At 40.6% G+C, this 24,620-nt stretch overlaps 2 protein-coding genes across 3 annotated transcripts; both read left to right on the top strand.

Annotated features, from left to right (window-relative positions):
- Positions 1 to 397: 397 nt before the first annotated feature.
- On the top strand, positions 398 to 10,682 carry ei24 (EI24 autophagy associated transmembrane protein). Its single transcript, XM_080550148.1, has 11 exons — positions 398 to 500; positions 1,375 to 1,493; positions 4,681 to 4,826; positions 6,939 to 6,999; positions 7,158 to 7,224; positions 7,326 to 7,450; positions 7,891 to 8,010; positions 8,192 to 8,303; positions 8,431 to 8,542; positions 8,721 to 8,795; positions 8,882 to 10,682. The coding sequence occupies exons 2-11, from the start codon at positions 1,452 to 1,454 to the stop codon at positions 9,042 to 9,044; spliced, it is 1,023 nt and encodes a 340-aa protein (XP_080406274.1). The 5' UTR covers positions 398 to 500; positions 1,375 to 1,451; the 3' UTR covers positions 9,045 to 10,682.
- Positions 10,683 to 12,647: 1,965 nt separating this feature from the next.
- Positions 12,648 to 23,728, top strand: stt3a (STT3 oligosaccharyltransferase complex catalytic subunit A). Of its 2 annotated transcripts, none has more exons than XM_080549568.1 (18): positions 12,648 to 12,711; positions 13,567 to 13,688; positions 13,800 to 13,860; positions 13,996 to 14,117; positions 15,407 to 15,552; positions 15,801 to 15,891; positions 15,990 to 16,096; positions 16,231 to 16,395; positions 17,683 to 17,863; positions 18,083 to 18,238; positions 19,124 to 19,215; positions 19,419 to 19,574; positions 19,845 to 20,033; positions 20,185 to 20,301; positions 22,502 to 22,604; positions 22,805 to 22,993; positions 23,141 to 23,256; positions 23,375 to 23,728. In XM_080549568.1, the coding sequence occupies exons 2-18, from the start codon at positions 13,601 to 13,603 to the stop codon at positions 23,411 to 23,413; spliced, it is 2,118 nt and encodes a 705-aa protein (XP_080405694.1). In that variant the 5' UTR covers positions 12,648 to 12,711; positions 13,567 to 13,600; the 3' UTR covers positions 23,414 to 23,728. The 2 variants fall into 2 exon arrangements, with proteins under 2 accessions (XP_080405694.1, XP_080405695.1); XM_080549569.1 differs by lacking the exon at positions 12,648 to 12,711 and adding an exon at positions 13,347 to 13,366.
- Positions 23,729 to 24,620: the final 892 nt, after the last annotated feature.

Raw genomic sequence — 24,620 nt, forward strand, 5'->3', positions numbered from 1 at the left:
TCGCTATTAATGGGGTACTACAGTGGCATTCTGGTGGTTTCACACTTAATGCTAAGTGATCAACAAACATTTATGTATTCTCTCTCTGTACTCCAGGGATGTGAACTATCCCTCTAGAACCTAGCCTATATCAGGTCATTGAATTTCCCCTAATACGATGATGGTGATGGTGATGATGATGATGATGATGGTGATGATGATGGTGACGGTGATGATGGTAACCATAGGAATATAATCAGTTCTCTTTCTATTTATATAATGATGACACTTACTGATGACCTTTTTTTGTCAAGAAATGACTGAAATGATGGTGAACAACAGAGAACTTTGAACTACTACACATCCCACAATCCCTCAGTTGGCGCTTGCGCAGTCCCTCAGTGACGGGCCTGTTCGCTGGGTTTGGTTCTGTTGTTGTTTTTGTGGCAGAAATAAGGGCTGAAGAAATAACCAAAAGAAGAAGGGGTAAAGCGAACATTTTAGCGAAGTTGTCGCATGAGGTAAGTTATGTTGAATAGTTGTTCAATTATGTGGCCTGTATTTGATCTTGCCAGTTTGCCTAACTATTGAAAAACACATTTGTCTAGCAAGCCAACTAGCGACACTGTCTTTGCTATATTCCTCACTAGCTAGCTACTAACATTAGATGTTAGCTGGAATAGCCTTTAGATTTGTCAAGCTTATTCAACCAAGTAGGTAGATAACTTGACACAATTGGCTTAACCAATTTCTTTAAACGATTGAATTGGCTAGAAGGATTCGCATAGAGATAGCTAAATCATGTTCGTTAGCCAGTGTAACCACAGTAGTATGTTGTAACGTAGTAGTTTAGCTTGCCTGTACTCCAGACGAGACAGGAATGAGATGTCCATATGGTTTAAACTAGACAGGAATGAGATGTCCATATGGTTTTTGCACAAAATATGACATCGTCATGTTTCATTATATATGACGGGAACAGATGGGGCTACATGTTTCACAGCTTTTCTTGCTATATTGGAAATTCCCAATTGAAAAAGGCAGTCGTAGTGATTCAACTTGAGCCATTTAGACCCTTGAATGTAGCTAGTTATAGGATACGTGTCCACATGTACAAATTAGCCTGTGTGTGTGTGTGTGTGTGTGTGTGTGTGTGTGTGTGTGTGTGTGTGTGTGTGTGTGTGTGTGTGCGTGCGTGCGTGCGTGCGTGCGTGCGTGTGTGTGTGTGTGTAGGTTTCTAGACTGTGTGGATTACATAGTTGTTCAAAAATATAACGTTATTAGCTCATCACAAGGAGGAGGACTTCTCGAGAACTCCCTTAAATATTCAATGTCCTCTGAGTCAGAGTAAAGCGAACCTGTTGGGCCACTTTTTTTTTTGTCTTGTTCTTACAGGTTCCTTGCCATGAGAGCTGCCCAGGTCGCCAGTCCCCCCTCCTTCTGCAGTTGATGGATCTGCAGCTGGTCTGGAGATGACAGACAGCGTCAGGGCCTTCCTCCGCAATGTTGCGACGGTCAGCAACACACCCTGTCTCTTAACACTAGTGACACATTCTGTGTTTAGAGGATCCAACTATGCCATAGACTCTGTCTGAACATTTGTCCTAAGATCTGCATAGATAATTTGGGATTCAATGTTTCTAGTTAATAATAATAATGATAATAATACATTTTATTTATAAAAGCACTTTACATATAAAATCTCAGAGTGCTACAACACAGTAAGATAAAGCAAAAAACATTCAATTAAAAGGCTAAAAAAAGGCTCTATTAAAAAAGTGGGTTTTAAGGCCTCGTTTAAAAGCATCCACAGACTGTGGTGCCCTTAGGTGGTCAGGGAGAGCATTCCACAGCCTGGGAGTCTAGTTTACTTCTATACACCTCTAAAACCTGTGCCTTAGTGCTAAAGTGGGCCTTACTGAACACAATCATTAATAGAGATTGCAGGGTTTCAAGATTTTCTTTTGAAATGTAGTTTTGTTTGTTCTAGACATCTAGAGGAAGTAGTGCTTAGGGACAAGTAACTACGTTTTGCCGTTGAGCCTTGACCAGATATCGACCCTTATCTGTTCTGTTATTTAACTTGATCTGTATCACTGTGTGCTCCCTAGGGATGCTCCGATTTATCGGTCACCGATTTAAATCGTCCGATTTCACTCCAAATGACTCGATCGGTGATCGGCAAAAATGGCCGATCGCAAAAACCGTTTTTTTTTTTTTTTTTTTTTCCCCCTGGGGAAGACAGATAACTGAACAGAAAACATAGGAGGACGTAACAGTATGTAAACCATGAAGGCCACGTTTATGATGTCTTTTATACAGCCATATCGACTGACTTGGGCTTCAGGCCCTAACTGGGTGATAGGCCAGACTTTTACTATGCCATAAAAATGGGTCTGCGTTTGCTTGGTGCCTAATGGATCAAAACTTTTGTCTAAAAAGCAAAAAATATGTAGGCTATCGAGTCAGTAGGCCTACAGTTATGTATTTTTCTTAAAATCGGTATCGGTATCGGTTGATCTTGAGGAAAAAAATCGGTGATCGGTATCGGCCCCAAAAATCCAGATCGGAGCATCCCTAGTGCTCCCAGGTGTTCCTCGACAAAAGCAGTTCAAAGATTAGCTTTGTTAGTGTTTTAGTGAAAGTGTTTTCGTCTGCCATGCTTGGTAACTAAAGCCCAATTTATACTTCTGCGTAAAATCGACGCCGTAGCCTACGCCGTAGCCTACGCCGTAGGTTGACGCGCACCTCTCCAAAAATGTAACTACGCGGCAGCGCCTACGCAACCGTAAGCATTGTGATTGGTCCGCTTGGTAGCACATGATTCCAACATAATTCCGACTCTCGTAGGCCAAAATGCGGAAGCCATGACAGAAATGTCATTTACTTTTTCTGTAATTACTTATTAATAAAGATTTGAAAAATTATGATAACCATTGTATTATCTTAGTTTTATGTCATTTCAACTAGGGATGCACGATATTATTGGCACCGATATTTATCAGCCCGATATTGGGAAATTAATGTTATTAAATATTTATCGGTTTTATGAAATGTTTGCCGATATAGAGCCGAAGCGAGATGAACTCTGCGCGAGTATCATGCTTCCTCCATTGAACAGAAAGTCCTATCTATTCCATTCAAAGTGTTTTAGCCTTCCCCCTTTCCACTGGTAATAAGGAATTGGCAAGAATAGATCGATATAAATAGATCAACATAATGCAGCACTATCATGCACAGATCAGCCTTAAAACATGTAACGTTAGATATATCTATGTATTTCTACGGAAAGGCTGACTGACTCATACAATCTCCGCGTTTGTTATAGATAAGAGTGCTCCGGTGTCTTGCTGGTAGTCAAATATATTTATTTATATATACAGCATATGGATGTTACGTGCCTGTTACCTGCTGCTTTCAGTTCTAGTAGTTTAGATCTCGCAACCAGGGAAACGCCGACATGTGTTAAAGGGAGCAAGACGCGAATCTACCGGCATTTGACTCATGAGTGAACGGCGAAAATGGCTGGACGGCACAGCTTGGGATTCCATTGAAGTTACAGGGAACTATGTGTGAAAGAGGCTTAAATGTTGAAATAACAGTAATACAATGTTCATTGATAAAATGACATACGGGATGGAAAGGGGAGATGGCAGTTCTAGAAGGGGGATGATGAAGCGTGCTGGACTGAGGAACAGCATTGGCACAGTACATCGTCATAATAGTGATTTTTTGATTATGCTTGTTATATATTATATCTGTTCTCATATCGGTTCTCATATCGGTTATCGGCCACGAGAAGCGGGTAAACATCGGTATCGGTTGGAAAAAATGCATATCGTGCATCCCTAATTTCAATGCATCATAGAACTTTTATTTACAACAAGCATAACAAAAAAAAAACACTATTATGCTGCTATGAGTACACCGTTCCAACGGAGCGCCCTATGGAAGCGTCAGGCACAGCCTTCCTATAAGGAGCGCGATTCACATTTACGAGATGTACAATCCTGTTTATTTAGAAATAAATTATTAGTTACAGGGGGCCCCATGGCTGTTCGTTGGGTTTAAATGATATTTATGATAGACATATTTAATGTAAAGTTATCTATAAGAACTGTGATTGGTCCGCTTGGTAGCGTCACATTCCGACTCTCCTGTAAATGCAGAAGTCATGACAGAAATGTCATTTACTTTTTCTGTAATTACTTATTAATAAAGATTTGAAAAATTATGATAACCATCGTATTATCTTAGTTTAATGTAATTTCAATGCATCATATAACTTTTATTTACAACAAGCATAAAAAAATAAGTTTTTTGATCGCTATTTGATCGCTATTATTATCGCTATTATTATGAGTACACCGACCAACGCGACGCAACGCAGAAGTATAAACTAGGAGAGCCCTTGCGTAGGCTACGGCGTAGCCGCACATAAATTCGACGCAGAATTATAAATTGGGCTTTAGGTTTCGCAACTGTCTTCAAAGCTGCTCCCGGTTTGTCCTGCTGGTGTCACCATTTTGAAGTAAATTAAATGATATTGTGAGACATTTAGTATACATGTAGCACTTTATAAATGCTCTGCACAAAAATAAACAGTGCTACAGGAATATTAAAAAGGTTGTTTTTTCTCTATTGCATACAAAAGGTCTGCACTGTGCTGATTTCAATTAAGGCCCTTTCTCTGTCCCTTAGGGGATCAAGGACTCCATTTTGGGGATCGGCACCATCTCGAAGCTGGACGCCCGCATCCAACAGAAAAGGGAAGAGCAGCGGAGGAGGAGAGTCAGCGGGGCCCTGGCACAGAGACGGGCCCAGAGTGAGGAACGCAAACCAGAAAGGTACACACAAGATAAACTACTTCTAAAATCCTTGATAAACTGCTTCTGCTTAAATACAATACTATGTTTAGTAGTAGTTAGTTATATATTATAATAGTAAGTCAATTATATATAATAGTAATAAGTTATACTACTTGTTCTCCAACCCACCTCACAACTTAATTAGAAGCTTATGAATATCATTGTGATACTAGGGATGGACGGTTTCCAATTTTTGAAACCGACAAACCGTTAACGAAAAATAACCAAGGTTTTTCGGTTAACCGGGATTCAAAATGACATTGTTGAGCCGCCAATTTCAAATAATGGAGCCCTATTATACTACTACAATACATTCATGTCGAAAACACCGGAAGCACAGTCGCAACACAATTAGGCTACTTCATAGTTTCACAAATATAAGCTGGAATGAGATTTCTCTTCAATACATTATTTGTGCATTTAAGACGCATCCACAGACCGAAAGGAAATTCAACCAGCAAACATCACATTCACATCAGCAGCGCAGCGGCAACTTCAAAGAGACAAAGCGGAGATTCCTTATTTGACAGCATGGAGACAACACAGTACCAAGAGTCTGCCCAATCAGGATAATGCCAGCACTCAAAAAAAACAACTCAACCGGTAATCAATCAGCCGAACAGCAGTGAATATGCAAACCGTGTCCATTAATACACAGCTTAATGCGCACACACAGGTAAGCTTCTGTGATTGGCTTTGGGTGCGGGTCCCGAAGTAGTAATATGTTGACAGGTTCCGTGATTAATTTCCCATGGTCACTTAGTTAATCTCCTTCCATATGATCCATCATCCAATGCGCTATCCGATGTTATTGCGCAAGCTTTCGGTCTTTCATAGACCTTCTTCAGGCATACGCTCTACCAAAAACAACTCGTATTGTATCTAGAGATGCACCAAAGGTTCGGCCGTCGAATGGGGGCGCTATTTAACCCTAACCCTGGTGGCTGTACTGCAAATAAGCTTCGCTTTCGTGTTTGCTAGCGAAATAGCTGTGCACGTAAAGACAAAACAGGGAACCAGTCGACCAGCCAGCAACATGTTGCGCCCTGGCCTTGCGCACTCGTCACTTTGTCAACTGTCGGAATAGTCTTTTAGGTCGAAACGTTATTTCATATTTAAAAATCCTGGAAGTCACATTAGTTGGCTTGCTGTATCCAGAATGACAAGTTGAGCCTATACTAGCATTAGTCAGTGCTACTTTTAATTACACAAATTATTATTATTATATACAATTATTTGCAAAATCATCAGTTTTGAAGTCTATCAGGGCTTTCAATCGCTGAAATGTTCTATTGATCAGACAATCAACACTGACATGGTACTACTGTCATTAAGGACTAACACATTTTCTCTGTCATAACACCTCACTTTTGATGACGCGATCAAACAGTGCAATGCTGCTCTTATTTATTTATTTATTTATTTTATAGCCTAATGTCTGCTGGAATGCTCAATATAAGTGATCAATACAAATAAAAAACTGCCGGTACGCATTCGGTATTCGGCCAAATGTTTCCTTAAATTCAGCTTCGGCCAATAATTTTAATTTGAGTGCATCCCTAATTGGCCGCGTTCGTAAATTAGCTCTGAGGGCGCCGGAGCGTCCAAGTGACTGCCTCGTGGACGCTCCGGTGCTCTGAGAGCTAATTTACGAACGCGGCCATTGTATCCTACAGACCGTAGCGGTGTGTAGCGGTCTGCATCAATGTACCCTATCACAGTGGGCATAAAAGTTGCATCAAGACTAGTCTATTTAGTCCGTAAGGCTAATCTAGTAAGCCGTAAGGCTATTTAGGCAACACTGTTCCCTAATTCTCCGTTCTGAGGAGAAGCTGTCATGTGACAGTTAATTTATTGACAAATTACATTGTTCACAAAAATCACTTTCATAGCATCTTCAATCACACACTTTTATGGCGTTTATTATATATAGCAATTCATGACGTTGTAATGAAATGTTAAAATAATAATACTTTTAAAAAGACTACTGCTATTTTTAGAAACCGCTGTTTGCGGTTTAACCGTAAAACCGTCCAACCCTATGTGATACCAAGTAGTCTTTGACATTTATCATGTTACCCTCTCTTTCAGTGAACCCAAATTAGCCAGTAGGATTTTTCAATGCTGTGCATGGAATGGGGGAGTGTTCTGGGTAAGTCATTTACTGTGCTAGTAGCGAATTAGAATAAATGTTGCAAAACATCAGTACATTGTTAACTTCAAAGAAGATTTGTATCAACACTGTTTTCACACACTTTATAAACATTACATTTCATTTCATCCCATTTTGTATCCTGATTTCCTTTGCAGCTTAGTCTGTTTCTCTTCTACCGGGTGTTTATTCCATTGCTGCAGACTCTCACGGCAAGAGTCATTGGTATGTATGCCTTTTAGAAGCGTTCATTCCATAATCCCATGCTTTACAATATGTTAAGATCAGTGGTAAAACCTGTCACTCAAAGAGACATTTCCTGCCAGGTGACCCCTCTCTCCATGGCAACGTGTGGTCGTGGCTGGAGTTCATATTGACCTCTGTGTTCAGTGCTCTCTGGGTGCTCCCTCTGTTTGTGCTCAGCAAGATAGTCAACGCCATATGGTTTCAGGTGAGGCCTCTGGGGTGACACAGATGGAGCTTTTTTGTGGTTGTTACTGGCCAAGGAGCATCAATGTTGGCTCTGGAGAGTGTTGGTTGCTTACTCTACTTAATTGCTATCCAGTTCTTCAGTTAGGGTTCTGGTTGAACCTCTACAGCATCCCATAATTGTTAAGATGGTGAAATAATGAATTAAGTCTTGTTGAACAAAATTCTGGTGAAATAATGAATTAAGTCTTGTTGAAAAAATTCTGGCTATGCTCCCCTCTGGTCCTCTTAGGTTGATGACAATCAGAGTGCCATTCCATTCTACTTTCTCCCTCTTCACTATGTTATACATGATATGTTTCAGTCAGTCTTTGAATGGTTATTCCCTCAATGTTCTTCTGACATGTGAAATCAGTAATCCAGTGAAACAGGAGTTTAAGGCTATTTCTGGTTCTGTTGTAGGACATAGCTGACCTGGCGTTTGAAGTGTCTGGTCGCAAGGCTCAGTCCTTCCCCAGTGTCAGTAAAATCATCGCTGACATGCTCTTCAACCTCCTTCTTCAAGCACTCTTCCTCATTCAGGTATTACAGCGCATTATCCAGTCAGATGTCTCATCTGCTGAAAACGTGACCTGTATAGCTTCATACTTACAAAGATTTGAAGACCCAAAGGGATCTTTGGTGTCACCGTTGAGAGCTGTTGTGGTGCATTACCTTGGTCAATGTGTAATCCCATCGCCTTGTTTTTGTTCTGGTCCTCTAGGGTATGATTGTTAGTCTCTTCCCCATTGATGCCATTGGACAGATGGTCAGCCTTCTCCACATGTCTCTGCTCTATTCCCTGTACTGCTTTGAGTATCGCTGGTTCAACCATGGTATGCATATCAGATCAATTGTTTGATTGTTTCCACACAAAAAAAGTTTTTCCCTGGAATAGTATTGTACACTTCAGATGAGATAAAATGGCATTAATCTCAACCCTTTCATAACATTTCACCAAAGGCATTGAAATGCACCAGCGGCTGTCCAACATTGAGAGGAACTGGCCCTACTACTTTGGCTTTGGTCTCCCCATGGCTCTATTGACTGCCCTACAGTCTTCATATATAATCAGGTAAGGCTGATGACAGGTCCTGCTGTGTAAGGTGGTGTGGTAATGCCAGTTGTTATGTTATTGTGATCTATAATGAGATGAGCAGCTCTGTATTGATATCAGGGTAATGTCATTTTTTCCTGTTTCAGCTTGTATTTCCTGCTAGTCTTTGAATTTATTTTGTGTTCTCTCTCTATAGCGGTTGCCTGTTCTCCATCCTCTTCCCTCTCTTTATCATCAGTGCTAATGAGGCCAAGACCCCAACAAAGCATTAGTGAGTATGGTCATCTCTCTAATTGAATGACCAGAGATCCTCTCTCTCTCCTCCCCTCGGCTCACATTCCTCCCTTCCTTCCACAGCCACTTCCAGCTGCGCCTCTTCTCCCTGGTCGTACTGATCAGCAACAAGCTGTTCCACAAGACGGTCCACCTGCAGTCTTCCCTGACCGCGTCCACATCCACAGAGAAGTTGCCCTCTCCCCATGCCTCACCGGCCCGTCAGAGACCCCTGCCCTCCCAGTGATGACCACTATGGGGCAGCATGTGAGCAGCTCATCAGCTCCACTCAGTAAACAGAGAAAACTGGGGGGTATTCCATTATTGTTGCTAAAGGAAAATCTAAGCTTATTTTTGATGACTCGCGTGAGATTTATCAAAATAAGCCTGGCTTTTTCAAGATATGTTGATGGAATACCCCCCTAGTCTGTGCAAGGGATCTCTCATTGGGAGGAGGAATGAAGTGTATTTGATTGGGGGGAGTTGTTATGTGCTTTTAATAAATCTGTAGCTCTTTTCATATTATTTAGTGAGTACCAATTTGGTGCATTTTTTTATGTGAATGATGTATATTGGGATTTGACTGCCCTGTGCCTCACACAAAAACACATGATTATGTATCCTTTCTTCATTTAAATACGTTTAATTGTTTTGTTTTTGTATGTATGATGTGCCATTTGAGTGCTTCTAGTGTTTTCAAATACAGCACAAGCAGTCATATACATGTTTTCTTTGCTTTTTCATCCCACTCTTTAAATTGCAATGTTTACTATCCTTTGTTTTTTCAGTGTGTTTACCCAGTGACTGATCGAGGGACTTATTTGTATGAAGCACCTAATATGGTGAAGAAAATTAATGAGTCACATGTTGTCAGAGCTCATGTTACAATATTGTGTGGAGCTGTGTAGATAAGATACAGCCTTAGACACTGGTCAGGTGGTCCCTGGTAGCCTATTCTTGAGTAAAGGATCAGCTGAGAGATGCAACCAGTGACTATAGAAATTCATCCAAACTTGAAATGCAAGAAGCAGGTTCTCCTTAGTTGAAGGGGTGTTTTTGTGTTTAAAAGTGAAGCACAAGCATTGTCTTGTGATGTATATTTGTCTGTGTTGCAAGTGACATTCCATTCACATAAATTGAATGTTTTCTTGCACATAAATAGCTGTTTCTTTGTAAAGCCGCAGTGTCGTCACTACTTTGGTTTGAAATCCAGGAATAATCTTGTGCAGTAAAAACAAAGGGAGACATTTTTAAAATGATTATCCCTATAAGTGCTTTTTTAGAAGAATCAAATTTTTATACTTTAAACCTCCCACAAAAAGGAAGAGTATCTTTGCTAACCTAATCCAAATATTAAATCACTGTTTGGTGTGTGATGAAAAGTGAAGCTAGCTGTTTGAATACACAGTTTTTATTGGTGTGTCTTAGGTAGGTGAAGCTATGACTCTGCTGCTGGGTCAGATGACACTGCCAAACTGCTTCATCTACTCTATTTGACTCATTTTAGATTAATTCAATTCAACACCAAGGACTGTTGTGTTAGGAAGGGTCCACAGAGTTCAGTTGTCTTGACTGCTGTTTATCTTGAAGGAAGGTGTATACCTTAAGGTATGGGAGAAGCCTCTGTTTCATGTTATCTATTTTCCTATACAGCAGTGGCAAATGCACACAGGCTGTGAGCTTCTTGTACGTGATGTCACTAGGCTCTGAATGTTCAACCAAAACCTCACCATGGGTTATCATCGTCTAGCTTTCTCATAGTCACCTTATCTCATGGGTTGGTGGAAGGGGATGTGTTTTTGAAATGGTATGTAATTATTGTATGAAGTGCATAGTGTTTATGTATGCAGGTTGATATTTGTGAGTGAGGTTTTGTAAAAGTATTATGCCTAATTTCAATAAAATTGGTCAGTATACACTACATCTTGAAGTGCATTTGTATTTGATATGCTTGTACACAACTAGCCCCATATGTGACTAGGATAATATTATTGATGCATATTATTGATTGAGTGTATAATTCTAACCACACAACATCCAAATGTACACAATATTATCCTCGTCAAAGATGGGGCTAGTACACAACATATTCAAGTCTTGTTATTAAATATAGACCTAGTCATCCATAATATATCGGTATTTTATCTCAAATGTGATGTGAACGACCATTCAGAGACTCAGAAGATAATTATATTTACATGCAGTTTTCGCTGTTCATACCAGACGGTTCATATAGCCAGACCTCTTACCAGAGACAGGTATATATATATATATCATCTTACCAGAGACAGGTATATATATATATATCATATTACCAGAGACAGGTATATATATATATATATATATATATATATATCATACAGTTTTTCTCAATTGCTAAAACACATTTCCCAAAACTTCCCTCCATTTTCCCAAAACTCTAAACACAACACACTTTTCTAAAGCTACATAAGCAAAACCACACCTTCTCTCTTCAAAACTCAAACTTTCACACCAAAACAGCTGCTCAAAGCCTGCAAAAATGTAAACACTATATGCATCATTACAGACTACAGCAAAACAACTGAAAACACAATGTTCAGTGTGTGAGAATGTTCTTTTTTTTCAACTGCCAAAGCACATTTTTAGAAACCTTACAGTATCTGTTCTCAGAATATATCACTGTAGAGTATTGGGCATTCATAGATTTGTGTGTTTCATATGAACAATATGTAAATCTACAGAAAATACAGTATGTATGTTACGGTACATGTGGGAATACGGTACATGTGGGAAAACTAGGGTTAGGGTTAGGTGCTAGGGTGACTTGGTACATGCTGGCATGTCTAACCCTAACCTAAACCCTACCCCTAATCCTAACCCTAACCTTAACCCTAGCACCCTAGCACCTAACCCTAACATGTGTGTATTCCCACATGTACCGTAACATGTACACTACTGTACTGTATCACAACTCAATGCAAACACTACAGAGGATCCATTACACACAACAATACTCACTGAAAACAATGTTCAGGGTGTGATGTTTATTTATTTATGGAACTATACCACATACACTGTACATGTATTCCCACATGTACCGTAACATGTACACTACTGTACTGTATCACAACTCAATGCAAACACTACAGAGGATCCATTACACACAGCAATACTCACTGAAAACAATGTTCAGGGTGTGATGTTTTTTAAATTTATTTATGGAACTATACCACACACACACACACACACACCACAATCATTTGCAACAAGTGTCTTAAATTTTGAGTCATTATGTTTAATTAATGAAGCTAGGTGTGTTCATTGTGTTCAACTTTTGCTGACTGTGGCAAGCATTTTGCATCACATGAGCTTTAATTCGAGAATTTGAGCAGAGTTTTTTGCAACTTGTGTTTTAGCAAGACAAAATGTGTTTAGACTTATGAGAAAAGGAGGATTGTGTTTTGTGAATTGTGTCTTCATGTGAAATGTGTTTATGGTTTTGGCAAATGGGAGCTAGTTTTATTAAATGTGTTTAGAGAACTGGTCATTTGGTTTAGAGAATTGGCTTTTGTGTTTTAGCAATTGGGAAAAACTGTATGATATATATATATCATATTACCAAAGACAGGTATATATATATATCATATTACCAGAGACAGGTATATATATATATATATATATATATATATATATATATATCATATTACCAGAGACAGGTATGCGGATACTAGCTAAGGACACGTCACGATTGAACTGCCAGAGGCAACATCGGCTGTCCTCGCAGGGAAATTCGAATGACAGCTGGTAAACGAATCATAAGCTGGATAGGACCGCTGCAGAACCAATCAACACATTGCATGATCTAGGTGGGCGGGATTCAGCTGCACTGAAGATTGTGTGTGAAAAGTATATGTGTAACAGGAACGGAGTGGGTAAGTGCTGTTCAGACATGTAAATTAACGCATTTAAGGAGACTAGTCATTTAATTTCTGTACCGTTGTATTACTATGTATGTCGTAAAAGAAATCACATCGATTAACATTGATACGAGAAGGTAAAGGTTCTGTTTACTGCTACATCGATACAGCTAGTTAGCAAGTTAGCTGCAGGCTCAGCCCTGCTGGACCCAGGTTAGGGTTAGGGTTAGGAAGACACAATACGGTCCAGTTATTTCACTAGCTATTGCAAAAGAACACGGATCAGATGTTGATTTGTAATTACCTTCATCTCTCAAGTTAAAGCTAGCTTGCTTCCAACACTATTGTATCATAGTTGCTTAACTAGCTAGTTAGCTACCTAGCTAGTAGCTGATCATATATATATAGCTGCTATCCAGTTCAACTGCAACAACGTTGAGATTCCTAAATGAGCTAGATGGTTCTTGGCTACATGCTGTCATTTATTTGTTTTGGAGTGTGTTGCTAAATGAATGACATAGATAAATGAATGACAGCTAGCTGCCTGAGACATGATGGGTTGGCCAGCAGCACTTCCTGCTTCTGTTCCTTTCCAGCCACATCGACCTGCGTGTCCTTCTCTGGTTGGAACAGAAAGTTGCCAGTGTCTTTGATGTCTGTGATTTTATTCGTAAGCCAATATAGGTTGTTTCGAGATGCATACGGTTTTTAATGTATTTTATTTTCATGTAATATGTATAATTCCCTACACACATTATTTGTTGGAAACGGTACTCTTCAATTGGCACTGTCATTATGCAACTTCGCCACACCTGCACTACGAATGTAATGAGTTAATGTAATACCGGTAATTGATTTTCTTCCTCTTAGGTACTAAGGGTTAGTTGTCCCTCCCCGCGTGAAGATGACCAAATTGGGCTTCCTGCGGCTGTCCTATGAGAAACAGGACACGCTGCTGAAGCTGCTGATCTTGTCTATGGCTGCCATCCTCTGTAAGTCCTTGTGCTCCACACTTGTCTATGATAATAAAGGCTATGCCTTTGTGTGAAGTAATGAACAGATGATGGTTATGACCAGATTTTCTTTTTCTTTCTTCTCCGTAGCGTTTTCTACCAGACTCTTTTCTGTGCTGAGGTTCGAGAGTGTCATCCATGAGTTTGATCCGTAAGTCCCCAAGCTAGTTGTTTTCTACTTGTTCCCAATACTTAAAACACTTAAGAATGTTCTCTTTGATATCCTAGTGTGAGTGCTAAAAGTGGTTAAAGCTCTGCTGTCATATGCTTATTGCTTTATCCTCAGATACTTCAACTACCGTACTACCCGCTTCTTGACAGAGGAAGGATTCTACAAGTTCCATAATTGGTTTGATGACCGGGCATGGTATCCTCTGGGGAGAATCATTGGTGGCACCATTTACCCAGGTAGGATTGGCATAAACTGTGCAACAGGGGTGTAACGATACATCGATTCACATCGATACATCGATTCATTGACTAACGATCTGATTACATCGACGCAATGTAAAAACATCGATCTATATCGTCATCTTAAAGATACACCTTTATTTTGAAATGGCACATTCTGCGTGACTGTCACCATTTCCGTGCAGCGCGCGACTAGCAGACGTTTACACTCTCTGCTCGGTTGGGAAAACTCAACATGTTGACTGACGCTGGCTGCGTTCGTCAAACACGCTCTGGAAATCTGATCAGCACTCGCGGAACGCCTCTTGTCCAATCAAATGACTTGACGTTGAACCCAGTGTTGCGCTCCGGCGCTCTCAGAGCGAGTTGACGAACGCAGCCCACATGTTACTGACGCTGTCAGCCAGTCAAACGCGGACTCCCAAACCCCACCTCTCCTCTTCTCTCTGCTCTGAGCTGTCCTTCCAAACCAACGTTGCGCTAGCCTGCCTAGCTTAGTTAGCTAACGTTAGCTACAATAACTTTGCGAATAAAACAAACAACAAGCACCGTGTGTTCCTCACAGCCCACCACAGGGACACACATCTACCTCCACGTCCACTGGGCTGCTACAGGCCAACTAGCCGCACAGACACACATATTCACAACACTGCATGCTAACAGAAGTTAAGCTAAAGCAGCTAACGTGTGTTTTTTGGGGGGGCATGGTAGGGTCGGGGAGGGGATACAACTTATACACACAAACAGACACACACACACACACACAACATGATATCGCGTCATATCGATCTTGAATCGAATCGAAATCGTATCGTGACTGACATTGTGATATCGTCAAACATTGTATCGTCATACAAACAAATCGATATAATATCGTATCGTGATGAAGCTGGTGATTTACACCCCTAAGCACACAGAGGCTGGTCTTTGTTATTACGTTATTATAGGGTTGGGTTGACGCAAAGGACCCAAGTGTGGTCATTTCTAAATGTAGTCCAATGAAAGTAATGTGAACATTTTTTATCAAGAAAGATAACTAGGCCTATACAGAGACTGTTCAGGATTTGGGTATCTTTGGATTGTCTGCTATTCACTTTTGGGATTTTTTTTCTTACCTATTTTTTTACTACTTGTTATTCTTTGGGTTTTTTCATACACTGGTTATCACTCAGGTAATTTGATTTGTGATTGTCACACTCTGGTTATAACTCAAATACTTAAGCAGCTGCCTTGGTACAGCTAAGCTCACGTAGATGAACTGACTTGCTCTGTGTCTTATTCCCCAGGTCTAATGGTCACATCTGCTGCCCTATATCACGTTCTGCACTTCTTTCATATCACCATTGACATCCGCAATGTTTGTGTCTTCCTGGCTCCCCTCTTCTCCTCCTTCACTGCCATCGTCACCTACCACTTCACCAAGGAGCTCAAGGTACACCTAGTCAAAGCTGATCTCAGTTGAAGAAGTTCAACATGTTCAAACGCAGAATTATCTTTTATGGCCTATATAGTTTAATTTTAGGATTTGTATGCTTTTCATAAAGTCTTTCAGGCTCATGTACTGCACTGAGGTAAGCTTTGTTGAGAATATACTGTAATAAATTGACAACATTCATGAGTAGCTCAGAGCATTTGGTTGTTCTCAAGTTTTTTGCACTGCATTCTAATTCCTTCTCTTAGGATGCAGGTGCTGGGCTTCTTGCTGCAGCCATGATAGCAGTGGTGCCTGGGTACATTTCTCGTTCAGTTGCCGGCTCCTACGACAATGAAGGTAGCCAACGGCCTCAGCCACACAGACCCTTGAATGGAGTTGACCCTTGACATGATCAACAGTTGGCCTAATAATACTGCTTTTGTTTTTCTACCCAGGTATTGCCATTTTCTGCATGCTGTTGACATACTACATGTGGATCAAGGCAGTCAAGACAGGCTCTGTGTACTGGTCCTCTATTTGTGCCCTGGCCTACTTCTACATGGTGAGCTACCAGTACTGTTTGAATGGAATCTAGTCCATTACACTACATTTACAACAGAGGCTTACAACATTTACTTACAATTGAGGCTTGTGACCTGTCCTGTGAGAGAGCGAACCTGATGTCTGTGTCTGCAGGTGTCCTCCTGGGGTGGATACGTGTTCCTGATAAACCTCATCCCCCTGCATGTGCTGGTCCTCATGCTCACGGGCCGCTTCTCCCACCGTATCTACGTGGCCTACTGCACTGTCTACTGCCTGGGCACCATCCTTTCCATGCAGATCTCCTTCGTAGGATTCCAGGTAATAATTCATTGTATTTATACAGCGCTTTTCCGAGACAATATGGGAAAAACAGAAAACACAGAAACAACAAGCAACAGACAACATGAGCACTAGGGCTGCCACGATTAGTCGACTAGTCGCGACGACGTCGATTACCAAAATCGTCGCCGACATATTTGGTAATCGACGTCGTCGCATGTTTTTTTGGAGCTGAAATAAGCGTTTTTTTTTTTTTTCTAGCACCAGGGGAGCCCCCCCTTCCAAATGTCGTTGTTTGGTACCTGTACTATATCAATGACAATAAAGACCATTCATTTCATTCGATAAGCATTTGTTTTTCTTCCCTGAAGCTGCCACTGGCTAGCGTCTCCCAGTGTCTTTGATGTACATGCGCAGTGTCGGTCATCCGGGGCACATGTGACTTCCCCGGAAAAACAAACAGAAATGTCTTCCTCTCCTCGTACCTCTAAAGTGTGGGAGCATTTCAACCACAACGTTGAAAAAAAGAATGTAAAATGTAAAATTTGCAAAGCTGAACTCGCTTATCATGGCAGCACGTCTACTGTATGATGCGCGAGCATCTAAAAAGGAAGCACGTTGTGGCAGATGACGAGGAAGACGATGGCTCGCCTTTTGTACTCTGTACAAGTATTTATTTTTGTTTTTGTATTCTTTTGGTTGCCTAGTGCCTAGCCTACCTCATTTTACTCAGCAGTTTGCACCCTCTACTACTCTTTACATTACATGCAAGTGATGCCAGAAATAAATCTGCAAAGTTCATTAAAATATCTATTTTTGAGTGAACAATCATTTTAATTGTCTTTATTTTTAGTTAGCACATGCCTACAACAACAACTAACAACTTCCAGCTAAATTTAGAAGCTGATTTAGAAGATGATAGCTAAATAAGAGCGATTGAGTAACTGTGCGATAAGCTGTAATTTATGATCCGATTAGTCGACTAATCGTTAAAATAATCGGTGACTAGTCGACTATGAAAATAATCGTTTGTGGCAGCCCTAATGAGCACATAGAACACAGAGTTGTTTGCAGTGAAGTAAAACAAGCTTGTATGTTGGGTTCTGATCGGGCAAGACAGTTGAACTCAGCTCATGAGGCATTTCGAAGTTATATTCTTCAAGAATATAATGGTTATATATCATAACAGAAGGCAGTCATAGTATCTGGCCTGTGTTCGGTATGAAGGCTACATGGGTCTATGAATACGATGAGAGAATCTGATCACTGTGTTGTTATGTTGTTATGTGAGCTCACCTCCCTGTCTACCTCTCCTCACCATGGCAGCCGGTCCAGTCCTCTGAACACATGGCAGCCTTCGGGGTGTTTGGCCTGTGTCAGATCCATGCCTTTGTGGATTACCTGCGCAGCAAGCTCAACACCCAGCAGTTTGAGATCCTCTTCAAGAGCGTGATCTCCCTGGTGGGCTTCGTCCTGCTCTCTGTGGGGACCGTGCTCATGCTGACCGGTAAGAGGAGCAATACCTCTACTCATATCCATATACATATCTGCAGGCCTGTGGTTATTAGATGCCCATTTGTTTATGACTAGTTTCCCTGACAAATCCATGCAGTATATGCTCTATTAATACCATCAGATGGAAGGGAGAAAAAAAGTCCACATTTTGCAACAAAACTTTGAATAATTTGTCTTTTTGCTCAATATCTGTTATTGTTGTGTGCTTCAGGTAAGATCTCTCCATGGACGGGTCGCTTCTACTCCCTTCTGGACCCCTCCTATGCCAAGAACAACATCCCCATCATCGCCTCTGTCTCTGAGCACCAGCCCACCACCTGGTCATCCTACTACTTTGATCTGCAGCTGCTGGTCTTCATGTTCCCAGGTAAAGACACACGAAAGTCTAACTGAGGTCCTTGGGACAACTTGACTGACGGCATCCCTTTGAAGTTTAGATCTTAAGCGGAAAAGTTCTGTGTCAGAGTCATGTTGAAGGAAACAGACAGATGATCAGAATAGGGTTGGATATCGAGCCCCGGTTCCTTAGGCTGCGTTTAGACCGGTCCAAGTGACACAATTAAGATTTTCTGCTCACATGTGGCACAGATCGGATATGTAACATGTACATGTAAGCAGTAAGAAAGCACATTGAATCTGATATTCTCAGATCCAATTCAGGCCTCAATCTCAAGCCGGCCTCAATCAGATACGAATCGGATATGTGTCATTTCGACTGCGGTCTAAGCCAGCAGGTCGCATATAACGTTCAATTCCGATTTGTGCGTAATTGAAAATATGACGGTCTTCGCATTTTGATGACGTTTGATGTGAGTTTCACTCACTTCACTGAAGTGCTCTTTCTTCTCCGCCTTAAAATCTGGGCAATATTTTGTACACCTCTAAACATACTTCGGAAAGCAATGGCCTTATATTCTAATATATATATAAAAGGGATTATAATTTCTGTCTCGTTTGCGTCCATTGCAAGTCCCGGCTGCTAACTAGGCATTACGACTTGCAGCCTTATTGGCACCAGTTCCAAAAATGAGTTAGTGTTTCGGTCAACTGCGATAATAAACCAAAAAAAACAGTTTCACAATTGAGTCATTTTTGCTCTTTATTTTTATTGGGAACCGTAGACAGAACGTTAAGGAATGAGTAAAGATCTAAGAGCTAAAGTCTTTTTTACACCCAACCTTAGATCAGAAACTTGTGGCATAATCTACCCAGTGTACTGCAGCCTTAATGGACTTTGTTATCCTTTTGACAGTGGGCCTGTATTACTGCTTCAACAACTTGTCTGATGCCAGGATTTTCATCATCATGTATGGAGTGACCAGCATGTACTTCTCAGCTGTCATGGTAAGCCTGTAATTGAACACAATACTGGGCTGAGCCAAGCTGTACTCAGCCGGTCTGGTTCTAAATCCGCCATAGTTGCCGGAACTATACTGGAAAGGACAATGTGAATAGAAATGGCACAGTACTGATTCACATGAACAAGCAGATGACTCAAGGACAGGAGGTTATGGAGTGTGGACTGATCCCACTGTGGTTCTCCTCAGGTGCGTCTGATGCTGGTGCTGGCCCCGGTCATGTGCATCCTGTCAGGCATCGGCGTGTCGCAGGTCCTCACCACCTACATGAAGAACCTGGACATCAGCCGGCCAGACAAGAAGAGCAAGAAGCAGCAGGACGCCACCTACCCCATCAAGAATGAGGTAAGCAGGAAGAGCTGATCAGGAGAAGTTGTATGAGAGTTCCATCGTGGCCCCCTGATGGTGCTGTTCTACAAATGTTTCTTAGTCCATCACACAAATATGAGTCTCTGAGAATTGAGCCATTTATAGTGGTTTTAATTCTTCAAACTGAGGAGACTTCACTTTGAGGAGACTTGTATGACACGGGTAAGATGATTTATCATTTACTTTACAGCGTGCTTTGGTCGTTATTTAGTGTTGGTTCCACTGATTTCCTATGATGTCCATCAGGTGGCCAGTGGGATGATTCTGGTGATGACGTTCTTCCTGATCACCTATACCTTCCACTCTACCTGGGTGACCAGCGAGGCCTACTCCTCCCCCTCCATTGTGCTCTCAGCTCGTGGAGGCGACGGCAGCCGCATCATCTTTGACGACTTCAGAGAGGCCTACTATTGGCTGCGTCACAACACCCCAGAGGTCAGAGCCAGGGGTCACCCCCTCACCTTTGCTGCCTTAAAATGTTTGCCTGGGATTTGTAAAGGACTTTCATAACAGTCAAAGCAGCCAGTAAAAAGAAACCCTCTTCAAGTAAAGTAGTAAGTAAACTGTTTTATTTGTGTTGTTTTAGGATGCTAAAGTGATGTCGTGGTGGGATTATGGCTATCAGATAACAGCCATGGCCAATCGAACAATTCTCGTGGACAACAACACATGGAACAATACACACATCTCCAGAGTCGGCCAGGTGAGAGTCACTGTTGGTTTCACAATTGTGACAGCGGCTGGTGAAAGTTTTTTTTATATATATATATATATATTATTAAAGTGCAGATTGTAAGCTTTCATAATGATGTGTCATACATTGAAAATGGTTGAAGAAGATATGCTTACTTGAATATTGGTACACCTCAAATCAACTAGCAGAGAAAATCGCCCTACACCAAACACTGGTTTTTCAGACTGTGCTCCATTGTGCTAGATATCTAGCTTACAGCAAAGAACTTTGCGATAGCTGCTCTGCATGTTTAGCACATCACAACATGCTGATAGAACATGAACATCCTAAAAACACATAACTAGATGATCACACAGTCCCTAAACATAAACACGAGTCAAGACATGCATCACCAACACTCACCTGAGTACAAAATGGAGAATGAGTGCTGTGAATAGCGTATCGAGTTTTATCCTAAAACTATTGTTTGTTATATTGAGTGGACTCCCAAAAAACATACTAAATAAATAAACATTTGCACGACGAAGATGGCAGTCTTGGTATGCATTTTTGCATTTACATTTTTGGCATTTAGCAGACGCCTTATTCCAAAGCGACTTACAATCAATACATTTGAATACTAAGCATGTGAATCAGCAGTCCACCATTCGTTGCAGGAAGAGTACTCTAGCTCGGGCCCGGGGCCACTGATAGGAGGAAAAACCTTCTCCCTATTATCGCCTTCTACTAAAACTTTTATTTTTTTTATTTTTTTTTTATTACTGGAGAAACTGAGAAACAGTACAATGGGGGCAATAGAAGTTCTAGGGACACAGTAGAGGGGAAAGCGGGTGTCTTTAGGAGACGTAGTGGTGAGGGTCGGAAGATGTCTCAGGAGGAGCAGTTAAGATGTAACCTGAAGAGATGGGTCTTCAGTCTACGACGGAAGATGGGTAGTGACTCTGCCGTTCTGACAGCCGTGGGGAGCTCATTCCACCAGCGGGGAGCCAGTGTTGTGAAGAGACGTGATCGGGCAGCCCGACTGCTGTGTAGAGGAGGTGGGGCCAGTCGGCCAGCCGAGGTGGAGGAGCGGAGTGAGCGGGCAGGGGTTTGGGGGGTTACCATTTCCTTCAGGTAGGCAGGGGCTGTCCCTTTAGCTGCCTGGTATGCAAGCACCATGCCTTTCACCAGCTCCTGCCTGTTTTGTTCCTCACTGGAAAGTCACCATGGGGCATACAATATGAGAACAGATATATACACAGATTAGCTTCCACTAAGGTCTGTTGGGGTCTTGGGTGCCATTCTGTTGGTGTATTTAAATCAATAAATACTGTCAAAGAGAATGTTTTTTAAGTAAGGATAGATTTCAAGTGGGACGATTTTAAATTATATCAGAATGCATTGCTTGCATAATTTCTTAGCATTTCATTATTTTCTTTTGTTTTTGAATCTACCACACCCTCCCCCGTGTAAGGTAATATATACAAAGACAAATGTGACTGCTCCTGGTGTTTCTGGACACCTCTCGGAAATGAGAAAGACGTCAAATTCGTCTTTAAAGTTTTTTTTTTTTTTTTTTCAGATTTTCGTTTTTTTAGCTAACATTCAACTCGAAGATGTGAAGTACCCACTCGTTATTTTTCCGAACAGTTTTACGTTCATTAAATAAGTGTAATCTATAACACAATGACTTCGTTTCTTGTTGTTTGATGGGGATTCATTATCTTTGATGGGGATTTTCTGTGCTTAGTGATTTCCGGTATAGCAACTTTCAAATACTCATGTCGTCTTCAATTTGTTTCCGATTTCAATGTATGATGCATCATTTGAAAGCTTACAATCTGTAGTTTAAGCACATGTAACAAACAGAAAAATGATTTCGCCTACAGGTAGCCCTTTTCATTGGGCTGTGTCACAAATATATACAGTATATATCTGTTTATAGTTTGTTATTATTACTTGTAAGTATATTGGTTAATTATACACCTTCAGGTGCCCACTGATCCATCTTGAGTATTGTAATAATATGAAGCTCAAGTGCACACAGTGGACAATAATTTAGTTTTTACTAACAAATGTATTATTTTTCCGTCCCACATGAGTTTGCATTTGGTTCAGTGTGGCCCTTGACCACAGAGTTTGACATCCCTGATCTAAATGATATTGTTGTTTTCACCAGAGGTACCTGTGGCTGAACTTGATGTAATGTTTATTTTCTGTTCACTTGTAGGCTATGGCCTCCACAGAGGAGAAGGCCTATGAGATCATGCGGGAGCTGGATGTCAGCTACGTCCTGGTCATTTTTGGTGGACTGACAGGCTACTCCTCAGACGGTACGCCCACAAAACCTTTAGAGTTCTTCTTAACATGATTTTCTGTATTAGAGATTCATTTGTGTAACAAAAAAAATTGCATTTGGAGAAAGTATTTGCTGGAACTTGTGTATTACAATAGCTTACCTCCACTTGAGAATGCTGACATCAAAACTATGCCAAGTCTCTTGGTCTGCTAACATTCCCCTTTGTTTGTGTAGATATAAACAAGTTCCTGTGGATGGTGCGTATCGGGGGCAGCACAGACACAGGAAAGCACATTAAGGAGCATGACTACTACACCCCAACCGGAGAGTTCCGTGTGGACCGCGAGGGCTCCCCTGTCCTGCTCAACTGCCTCATGTACAAGATGTGCTACTACCGCTTCGGCCAGGTCTACACAGAGGCCAGTGAGTAACTGCAGATGCTGTTAATTCATATATCAGGTCTCTAGTATTATCAAGAGGTGCTTATTTGTCTGGTCTCCCCAGATACCTGAGAGTGGAACCATAGTGTGCTATTAGCCCTAATCCTGATGTTTATAATCCTCCTTTCAGAGCGCCCCCCTGGCTATGACAGAGTAAGAAACGCTGAAATCGGCAACAAGGACTTTGAACTGGACGTACTGGAGGAAGCCTACACAACAGAGCACTGGCTGGTCAGGATATACAAGGTACAGGTCTCTTTCTCTCTATCCCTATTTCTTTCTCTTTCTTTCTCCCTGGTACTGGAGGATCATTAATGATGTCTTCTTTAGTATAATCCAACAATGTCTTATGTTCAACCCCCAGGTGAAAGACCTGGATAACCGAGGGCTCTCGCGGACGTAAAGTCCTCTGACTCTTCAGCATTCACTCACCCCTTTTAGCACACAGCACTGAAATCCTTCCCCTGTGGTCTGCAGATGAGTGTGAAATTAAAACTTTTTATACTTTTGTTGGGAAATGCAGAAAGAGATTTGTTTTTGTTGATTCTTTTTTTATTTTGCTTACAAATGTGACGTCTCATCTGGGAATGGAAGGTGTTGTCATAACGTCCAATCTAATGTCAAGAAGATTTCTGCAATCAGTGGCCAAAAGACCGATATTGTCATCCAGTGAGTTTTGAATTTTTACAATGTGGTCAATAAAAGAGGGATACATGTGGAAAAATGTGTTTATCTTGTTTTGAATGTGCTCCTGGAATCATCAGAAGAGTTTGTTTATTTCAAATCAATACACAGACAGATTATCTGATAATACAAAAGCGAATCAGGAAAGATTTAGGAATTGCTGATGACATGAAGCAAGGATAAGAAACAAAGTTGGAATCTGATGAATTACAATTAAATGAAATTGATATGTAAATTAAATTACAATTTAATTATTTGAAATAGGGCATACATAAATATGTGTGTATATATACAGTACAGGCCAAAAGTTTGGACACACCTTCTCATTCAATGTGTTTCCTTTATTTTCATGACTATTTACATTGTAGATTCTCACTGAAGGCAACAAAACTTTGAAATAACACATGTGGAATGATGTACTTAACAGAAAAGTGTGAAATAACTCTAAATATGTCTTAGATTTTAGATTCCTCAAAGTAGCCACCCTTTGCTTTTTTGTTAATAAAATAAAAAAAATGTTGTTAATAAAATATATAATAATAATATAAAATATATACTGTATATAATAACATATTATTATTAACACATTATATTTAATATTATTATTATATATTTTATTAACAACAAAAAAGCAAAGGGTGGCTACTTTGAGGAATCTAAAATATAAGACATATTTAGAGTTATTTCACACTTTATTGTTAAATACATAATTCCTATGTGTTCATTCATAGTTTTGATGCCTTCAGTGAGAATCTACAATGTACCAAATAGTCATGAAAATAAAGGAAACGCATTGAATGAGAAGGTGTGTCCAAACTTTTGGCCTGTACTGTATACTGTATATATATGTATATATACGTATATATTAAAATAACTTAACATATTTCAATTAGAAATTCACAAATAGTTAAGTATTTTGAAAAATG

Source organism: Nansenia antarctica, assembly GCF_963989245.1.
Source record: "Nansenia antarctica genome assembly, chromosome: 20".
Lineage (NCBI taxonomy): Eukaryota > Metazoa > Chordata > Actinopteri > Argentiniformes > Microstomatidae > Nansenia > Nansenia antarctica.